Raw genomic sequence first — 9,532 nt, 5'->3', positions numbered from 1 at the left:
ACCCCCCATTATTAAAATACTTTCACTTTTAATATTCAAGAGGTTTGAAGTTCTCAGCATCCTTCCGATTGCCATTATCCCAACGTTTGCCCTGTCCCCCAGGAGCCACCTCTCCTCCATCCGAGGGACACCGGGCACCGCTCGGCTTTACCACAGGAAACACCACGTGTGTACAAGATTGCAGGGTGGGCTTGGGAGGTGGGAGCGTGCCGGGGAGCGTACTGGGGCCAGCACACCAGCCCCTGCTCCTGCTCGGCCACAGTCCGACCACACTGCCCATAGAGTGGGAGCAAGAGGCTGAGGAGCTTGAAAACAAATGGAGATGACGAAGTTGTGCCCAAGTCTTTCAAAGAAAAATCCATCTTGTTCACAGGGAATCCAGCAAACTCTCCCTTTTCCTGCCGTGGGGCTGATGGCAGGAGTGGGTCTGGGTCCCTCTGTGCTTCAAGTCTCCAGCAGCTCCATTCCTCTGCTCCAGCTCAGCAAAGTCACCTCCAGCGTGCCTGGAGCAGCTCCTCCACCCTTGGACCAAGAAGGGAGGGATCACTCTGCTGCTGCCTTCAGGCCCAGGGGAGTTGAAGCCCATTTTGGGCAGAGAAAGGGGGAATTTGTGCCGCTTCCCCATGTCGGAGCAGGGCAGGAAGGGACCTCCCTGAAGGTCCAGGAATTAAAAAGGGAAAATAAAATGAAAGAGGAAGAGATGTGGGGTAGGCGGAGAGGTGGCAGCGCGGGGACCGCAGAGTCAGGCTGCCACTTGGGCAGCCTCCGGCGCAGCCGCCCGCTCCTGGGGGTTCCCCCTCCAAGGCCACAGCCGGGTATTGCTGAGGAAGGTCCCGCCGGGTGCAGGGGTTGGCCCCGCTCAGGTATTGCTGGGCAGGCAGCAGGCGGCAGCTACCTGGTGCTCTGCAGCTCCTCCCGCAGCCAGGTGGGCAGCGTCTGCCCCATTTTGTACAGGAGCTTGGAAAGCTCGATGTTATGGTCCCTGTAATAGTCCCGCAGGAAGGCGCGTGACTGCAACGGGAGAAAGGAGAGAAGAGTCAGGGGAGCAGCTCCAGGCCCACCATCCCAGCACAGACCCCGGCCCCACCTGGGACCATCCCAGGAGATTTTCTGCATACTCACATCAGAATCCATCTCGGGGTACTTCCTGCCTTTGCTCTTTCCCAAGCATTTTGTTTTCCCTCCATCCAGAAGCTGACACCAGAATCCTTTCTTTGGATCAAACCTGCAAAGTGAGAGCTCTGCCTCACCCCTCTTGCCCTCCCATAGGCAAACACGCTGCCCAGCCCTGCACAAGGGCACTTCTCCACCTCTTTTTAATCCGCAGCCCAGCTAACATCTCATTATCAACCCCCTGGTACAACAGGTTCCCTGTGCAATGGCACAGTAAGCAGCCTGCCAAGGCTCATTCATCACGGCATCATCCTGCTGAGAGAGCCCGGGGGTCTATGTGGGTTTAATTAGTCGTTTCTGCAGCAGCTTTGGCCCTGGCTGCCCTCAAGAGCCCCACAGCACCTGGGTGCAGACTCAGAGTGGCCAGGTATATAGTCAAGCCCTGTGCAAAGGTAAGTTATTATTTTTCTAGGAGCTCTGCAGGATCCTGCTTCCCAGGGTGAGCTTTAATATCTGGAAGGCTGTGAGCAAGGTGACACCCGCAGACGTGCCACATGGCAGCAGCAAGAGCTGCTCTCTGCGGATGTACAGGGGGAGCCGGGGTGCCAGGGCTCGACACTGTCACATGTGGCACAAACACACCCTGGAACTCTGCTCCAGGAGCCCAGAGCTGCTCCTGGGCTGCCTGCAGTGATCCCACTGTCCCCACCGCAGTGTCTGGATAAGCACAGCGAAGCAGGGTGCTTGTTGAATGTTATTTCTGATTGCAGCTACCCCAGCGTAGGTCACAGCAACAAGGAGCTGCTTTCTGGCCTCAGGTAAAACCCTGGTCTCATCAAAACCAGCAGCAGCTCTGCAGTGAGCTGGGGGCTGCCCCGGGACAGCACTGGGTGCACCCAGGGGCAACCTGCTGCACCGGGAGCAATGCCAGGTTGGAGGAAGGAGAAGGTGGGGGAAGGACTCACGCCAGGGTCTTATGATAATCGATGAAGTTGGTCACACTGAGGAATTTCTGGACCGTCTCCATCACTTTGGCGGGTTCTGTTCGGAGCAGCTTGCCGTCCAGGACCAGGATCTGCAAGGAGTGAGGCAGGGCAGGGAGGTGCTGCTGGCTCCCAGCCCTGCTCTCCTGGGGCACAACGCTGCCTTTGCTGCATTTTTTGTCATCTTGGAGACAAATCTGCCATCAGCCCATGCAGGGTCCCCTTTTGAACGCTAACATGTCCCAGTGTTCACTTACACTGGGTGTTGGAAAATTAAATGTAAATAAAAGCCAAGGCCAGGATCCATCCAGGACAACATCAGAGCTTGGGCTCAGGGCCGCCCAACCCCCAGCCAGCCAGGATTGCATTACAGCAATTACGCCAGAAGCAGACAACTAATAGACTTTATAAGGTTAAATGACAGCGGAAAAATCATTCAGGGGCTGAGCCCGTACGCTGCCAGCAGTGCTCTACTGTGCAGGTCACAGCAGGGCTGGCATCCAGCCCCCATTTCCCCTACAGGCAGCTCGAACCACAGGCAGCCTTGCCTGCTATTTTTGTCCCTCTTCGATGCCGCGGTGACACCAGACAGTGCAGCCCCGCAGGGGTCTGCGGCCAAGAGTGGCGGGCGAGCGGTGGGTGCCCCTGCAGAGCCTCCCACAGCCCTCCACACCACAGTTCCCTTTCAAGCCTGCTTTGGACTAGCACAAGGACATCTTTGTGCATCATCCATCACCCACCTCATGCTACAAGGCTTTCCCTCTTGTACAAAATCTCCCCTCTGCCCCTTCTCCAAGTAATTTTACTCCCGTGTTTTTTAGGGTATAAGAAAAGCAGCTCCCACGGAAGCACCCTTGCAGCTGACTTTGGACCCAAGCTCATCCTCGCTCAGGTGAGGGTGACTCCCCGGGGCGGTGCTGCTGTAGGAGTGGGGTGCTCCCATCCCTACCTGGTTGGCATGGTAGCTGTTCAGCCAGCGCTCGATGTGGGTGGCGTACCAGCCTGGCACCAGGCAGCGGTTCTGCAGGGTCCGGAGCTTTGGAGCAGCCTCGGGTCCCGCCGTGATCACCTCGTGGAAGGTGTATTTCAGAGCTACCGGGTCATCGTGAGCTCGCTGGTGCTGTCAGGCACGAGTGAGGCAGGTTTGCTCCTGAGGCGACCCAAACCCTGGGCTGCCCACGATGCGCCGCGACTCCCAGGTCACCACGCTGTGTCCTCGTGCGTCTTGGTCAGCCAACAAACACAGTGCCCGCAGCCACCCCACCTCCCAAACCAAGCGGATGGAGGGAAGCCCCTGGACCAAGGGGAGGTGGGAGGCTCAAACCACCCCACGGGGCTGCCCCAGCCAGGGAAGAGGCAGAGGCTCACCTGGTACCAGGAGTAGGCTCGATCAGCGGGGTTGATGAGGATGGTGATGACTTTGGCCTTGGAGAGCAGGGCTGCAGCTCGCCGGGGAGCCACTTCTGAGTCAAAGTAGTTGGCACTTTTCTCAAAGTAGAAGTCAGAGGTGGTGTTGGAGGGGATGGGGAAGTACTCCATGTACCTGCGGGAGACACAGCATGAGGCAGACGGATGGGCACCATGAGAAGTCCCCAGCAACCCCCCTTGCAGGTGACATCTCAGAGACTCTGTACCCAGTACTAACCCTGCAGAGTGCCCCCAGGTCTGACACACTGCCTGGGGCTCCAAAATCCCCTCCAGCCATTCTGGAGAGCCAGGCCTCACCAAATTCCCCAGGCAGACCCTGAAACCTAGGGGTAGCAGACACAAGCCTGGCTTCTGTCAAGGGCACTCCTGAGTCCTGGCGAGTGGCCTTTGCCTTACAGACAACATCTCAAGGACAGACCATGTGACGGTCTAAAGGCACAGGGCAGAGCCTGTGCAGGTTTTGTCTGACCTTGCAACACCCAGGTGCCCTCCACCAAGAGCCCAGTGGTTACAAGGCCAACGGGAAACCCCAGGCACCACTGTTCCTGTGCCTGAAGGAATTGGCATTCCCAGCTCAGCCCTGCAACCCAGAGACCTACCAGTCGATGCCCTTGTGGTAATTGTGTCCGTTGAAGAACTGTATCTCCTCAAAGGTCTCTGAGCTGGGGTAGTTGCTGCTCAGGTCTGGGTGCATCCCCAAGAAAAGATAAAGGGCGGTCGTTCCTTTGGGCAGACAGAAAACAAGAGCTGACTTGGGCCAAACCTTCCTCCGAGCTCTGCTTCAGGGCAGGAAGGCTCAGAAAGGCTCTTTGGGGGAGACCTGGCAAGCCTCCTGGCATACTCATAGCACTGAGGGTGAAGGGAAGCACCTGTTTTTTGAGGCCCAATGATGAGAAGCTTTGGGAATCGGTCACAAGTCTTTTCTTTGGACCAAATATCTTTGTGCCGTTTGTCTTCACAGGGATCCTGAAAAGCACAGGGGGAGGATTAGAGCTAGAACAGCCTGGACAGGACCGTTCACCACCACTCATCCCCCTCTGGCCCACACACGGGGAGCAGGGCAGAGACTGGGGTTATTTCCAGATCTACAGGGTAAACTCCTTCCTGGTACTTCCCACAGAACCACAGAGGTGAAACACCCTCTATTCCCCCCATTCTCAGCATAGGAGGTACCTGCCACAGCGGGTCCTTCTCCTCAGAGAAGATCTGGAAGTATTTCTGTGCCAACTGCACAGGCGGCAACGTCTGGAGCTTCAGGTTGGTCCAGGAGTTCAGGAAGCGGACCAGGTGCTTGAAGGTGTACAAGCCCAGGCGGTCGTTGCCGTAATTGGACAGATGGGTCATGAAGATGCTGATCTGAAGCGGAGAGGGTGGAGCAGGGGTTAGCAGAGCCTCACCTGGCAGCCATCCCATGCAAATGGCTCCCACCCTGGCTGAGGACATCGGGGACATCTCCCACAGCAGTGCTTGGGGACAGCTCTGCAAGAGATGCCTGTCCCCAGGCAGACAGGCAACAGTACTCACAGGGTTGAGGAGCACAGTCAGGAACAGTTCACCCCCGTTGATGATTTTATCCAGCTCACTGGAGCCACCAGGGTATTCGTTGTAGAAAATAGTGTGCGTGAAAAGGCCACAGGTTTGCCGGGGGAGTACCTGGGGCAGAAGAAAGATGTGGATGGAGCAGGCAGAGGAGCCAGAGCAATGAAATGGCCACATGGACTCCTCCAGGCACCCAGGGCTGGGTCCCCTTCTCCTCCCAAATGAAGAGGGGATCCTCAACCCTTCAGAAGTCAGGCCCAGGTCCACTGCCTCTCACTACCCTCAACTTGAGTCCTGCTACCCACAGGGGATGGAAGCGCACAGATGGAGAAGCCAAAAATTGTCTTCCCATGAGCTTCCCCCATGCAGGACGAGCAGAGGACACAGCCCTCTCAAACTGAAGCATCCAAGCTGCCCAGAAACCACCCATCAAGGTTCTGGGTTTTGGTGGGGGAGGCAAGAGGAGAGAAGCACCAGAGATAAAGCCTGGCCACCTACCATGATGCCATTGTGGATGAAGCCACGGCGATAGCGGGCGGGTTTCAGGTGGGGGTACTCCTCCGTGCTCGTCACTTTGATTGACCAAACCTGCTTCCAAGCTTCGTACAACTGCACATGGACAGGGTACACGCCCGAGTGGTGGGGGGCCACGGCGTACCCCATGTCAGTGGGGATGCCATGCTCCTGCAGAGAAGAGAGCAGCGAGTGGGTGACCGTCAAGATTCCAAAAGCACAACATTCCAAATCAATCTCTCCCCAAGGGACTGCCCATTCCCAACCACAAATTGTCTATTCGTGCTTCTGGAGAGCAACCAGGGCAGTGCTGTGCCCATGCATCCTCTCCTAACCAGGGCTGTCTCCATGAAAAGGAGCCTAGGAGCAGATGTGCTGGGTGGACAACTCGCTCCTCTGCTTCACATGGACTATCCTCATCCCTGTCATTTCTGCCGCCACCAACAAATCAACAGCACCAAAGCTTTTTTATGGAGAACGAGGAGATACAGCTATACAGGACTGTAAATGGGTTTGTAACAGTAGATATAAAACTGCCTGGAATTCTAAGCTGGACAACTGCTCATCCCAAGTAGGAATGGTCTGGTCTCTCTCTAATTAAGCACCTCTAATTATCAGACAATTAATTCAAGTTAGCCTGAAGATCCCTCTCCCAGGCCACAGGACTCAATTTTTATTACTGGGTCTGGTGTTACTTGTTCAGATTCAAGACAGCCATAAGCAAACCAGTCGGCGACTGCATGATCTGGTCTCAGTGCTGGCTTTGTCAGGGCCACGTGATGGACAGTCCAAGATGGTCAATCCCCTACCAAGCCAAAGGTCAGAGCCTGCCTTTATAAACCGAACATGTCCCTGACAGCTCGGCCTGCAGAGGGAGTTTCCATCAGCCGGAGCCTCCCGGCACACAGCCACCGCTCCAGGACCCCACATCATTGCCCAGCACAGCATCAAACCACACCAGGCTGAGCACCCAACCCCAGGCTCGGTTAAAGCCCAGCACACACCAACCTAAGTGGCTGCTTCCTCCTGCAGAGCCATGGATTGGACCCCCACACCGCTGTGGGTCGGACCCCCACATCCCCCCTGGCCAGGCAATGCACAGAGGATGTCTCCCCTCAAACAGGCACCAGGACAGCTTGCTGCCACAGCAGCACATTGGTTGATGCAGATAAATCCTTTTGCTCCAGGTACTGGTATATAAATGGATTTATCTGCCCAGCTGCAACATGGGGGATGTGACTTAATGTCACCAGGTCCCTTTGCTAAGCAAGCAGAGACCATCCCCCGGGAAGCCTCTTCTCCCCCCTTCTCCCACCCTCCCCTCACCATGAGCACCCCCACCGGAGGCATCTTACTCACGACAGCGAATTTCTTGTTTAAGGTCATCTGCTCAGCGAGAACCGACTGGTTGTGGAAGAGGTGAGGCTGCATGTGGCTCCACATGTGGGGGAACCACCAGAACTCCCTCACGTAGGACAGCAGCAGGTCGTCGCCTTCGTCCTCGGCATCAGTACCTGTGGGCATGACGCTCGCCATCACTGCCGGGCATGCAGAGCCGTGCGGCAGCAGCCGGGGCAGAGGGAAGGGGAAGTCCCTCTCGGTGATCAGGTGATGGGGGGCAGCAGGGTGGGGTGCCCGAGGACCCTCCTGCAGCCCTGACGTCGGCCTCTGAGCACCAGTTTGTGCCCCAACACCAGCCATGTGGCACCAACATGCAAAGTGATGCCCTCGCCCTCCTCACCCGTGTGGAAGAATTTCCCTGAGTATCCCAGGTTGAAGGTGAAGTTTGGGATGTGGGTGCGCAGCTCGTTCTGTGTGTCAAACAGCGCCTGGGAGAGGGGGAGAGAAAGCAAGATGTCCTCAGCACACAACCACGGGGATGGCTGCCACACCAGGATGGGGAGCCATGTACCTGAGAGCTTCGCAGAGGGGCTCCCAGGGATGCTCTGGGAGAAGGAAAACTCATCCCTGGAGCATCCCAGAGCAGGCACCCAGCTCCATGCATTCCCTACCCACCCAACTAGGACATCACAGCCGCACCTTGACATCTTCCACCTTCATGCGTGTGCCCTCCTTGCCCACAAAGATGTCATCAATGTCCACCAGGATGTAACGGTCGAGGGGCAGGGAGAGCCTCTTGCCCGTCAGGAAGGAGACAGAGTCCACAAAGACGAGCTTGTGCAGCCAGAAGTTGAGGTTGTTGCCAAAAAGCACTCTCTGGATGCCATCGTGGAGACCCAGGTCCTGCATCACGGTGGTGTGCAGCGCTGCGTCCACGCTCATGTGCGGGATGGACTCGGCCGACTTGGTCTTGGCCAGGAGGACTGGCTCGTAGGTGGAGTGGTTGGACTGGAAGACGGTCCAGTCCTCCCCGGGGAGCACCCCTTTCTCCACCTCGCTGGGGCGCGTGATGTACAAGAGGGGAGACTTGGGGTTGATGCTGCAGTCCTTCAGCGCCAGGTTGGAGTGGAGGAAGAGAGGGAAGCCCTTCAGCTGGGCACTCAGCAGGCTGTTCTCGTTGGCCTGCACAGGGGAGATGGGGGCTAGAGCAGAGGGAACGCTGGGGACGAGTGCCCAGACTGGCTGTGCAGGCAGGGGCTCACTAGGGGCACCGATGGCCATGGTGAGGGGGGAGGTGGCTCACCACACCCAGAGATCCTGGTGCTGGGTCCCCCTCCTTCCTCTCCTGAGCATGGGGTGCCTCAGCCCCCTCCCACACTCAATCCTGCTCATGTTCAGGAGACAAAGCCCCTGGGAATGTGAGCCCTGGGCACAAGAAGGGAATGGGGCTGCCCATCGAAATACCTGCTCGTGTTTTTGTTGAACCCCAGCAAGGGTTGCAGCTGGGAAGAGGGATGCTAAAAGTAATCAGACTCATCCCAGAAGTGTTTTTACCCCAAAACACCCAGGGGCCACACAGCCCTTCCACAGGGAGAGGCCTAAGATGGTGCTCTCTTCTAGAAGCCTTTGGCCCATGCCAGGCTGTGGGCTAGCTCCACACCAACTCAGGCTGCTTGCAGAAAGCAAGTGGAGGACAAAGTCCCTGCAGGGCAGGGGGACCCCAGAGCCCCCCACTCACACCCAGCCTGGCCACAGGGTCTCAACTCACCTCGTGCACCCCCTTACCTTGAAGAAGCCGATGATGCCCACACCATACTCCACACAATACTTGTCCAGCAGCTCCCGGTTCCAGGCATCCAGGTTGACATACTTGAGGATGTTCTCGTAGATGATGAGCGCAAAGCGTCCCCGGTCCTTGTCAGTCAGCGTGGGCATGTCCCCCTTCCCCGGGGCGATCTCTGTCCTGTATTTGAAGCGGCTTGACTCCAAAATGGCCACAATCTCCTGGCCCAGCTGGGAGTAGAGACTCTCCACGAAGACCAGTACCAAGGGATCTGTGCGGGAGGAGTCGACCACCTTGAGGGTCTTCAGCGGCAGCAAGCGGGAAGGGGCAACCTTGGGCTCATCGCAGTCCGGCCCCACCACATCCCCAGAGGGTTCCAAGCCCCTTTTCCACCCATATAAATAATATGCAGAGATGAAAACACTGAGCAGGCAGAAGACGAAGAGCAGGAGCAACACCACCTGTGGAGAGAGCTGCCGGATACCCCGCCGGGCCCTGGCCAGTACAGTCATCCTTGCATCCGCGGGGTGAGGTGGGGCCCCCTCTCCCCTGCTCGCCCCCTCCCCTCGCGAGCCCCGGGGAGGGGAAGAAGCAACCAACCAGCCAGAAAAAAAAAAGTTAAAATAAAATTGAATATTACTAATAAATTAAAATACTAGCAGGCTGCCTGTGCAGGCTCTCTCCCCTCCAGCAGTCCGGCGTCCCTCGCTGTCCGCTTCATGTCACCATGGCAGACGCACCGAGAGTCCCCTTGCCGAGCCGAAATCCCCGCGGCGGCGGCAGCGGCGGCAGCAGCAGCCCCATGGCCTCAGAGAGGCGAGGGGGCGGCGGG

The 9,532-nt window shown here is 57.3% G+C and overlaps 1 protein-coding gene across 1 annotated transcript; it reads right to left on the bottom strand.

Moving 5' to 3' along the window:
• Positions 1–8: 8 nt before the first annotated feature.
• NDST1 (N-deacetylase and N-sulfotransferase 1) lies at positions 9–9,526 on the bottom strand. The gene is made up of 14 exons (XM_026858310.1): positions 8,703–9,526; positions 7,617–8,099; positions 7,318–7,405; positions 6,936–7,090; positions 5,562–5,747; positions 5,049–5,177; positions 4,698–4,880; positions 4,394–4,490; positions 4,124–4,247; positions 3,465–3,639; positions 3,046–3,216; positions 2,079–2,188; positions 1,123–1,225; positions 9–1,011 (listed from the first exon to the last, which is right to left on the bottom strand). Exons 1-14 carry the CDS (start codon positions 9,210–9,212, stop codon positions 892–894), a joined length of 2,634 nt encoding a protein of 877 aa, XP_026714111.1. The 5' UTR covers positions 9,213–9,526; the 3' UTR covers positions 9–891.
• Between the last annotated feature and the right edge of the window lie 6 nt (positions 9,527–9,532).

Source organism: Athene cunicularia, assembly GCF_003259725.1.
Source record: "Athene cunicularia isolate RWA chromosome 13 unlocalized genomic scaffold, athCun1 chr13_part1, whole genome shotgun sequence".
Lineage (NCBI taxonomy): Eukaryota > Metazoa > Chordata > Aves > Strigiformes > Strigidae > Athene > Athene cunicularia.
The sequence above is the reverse complement of the archived record's forward strand: the minus strand, read 5'-3'. Positions and strand labels throughout refer to the sequence as shown.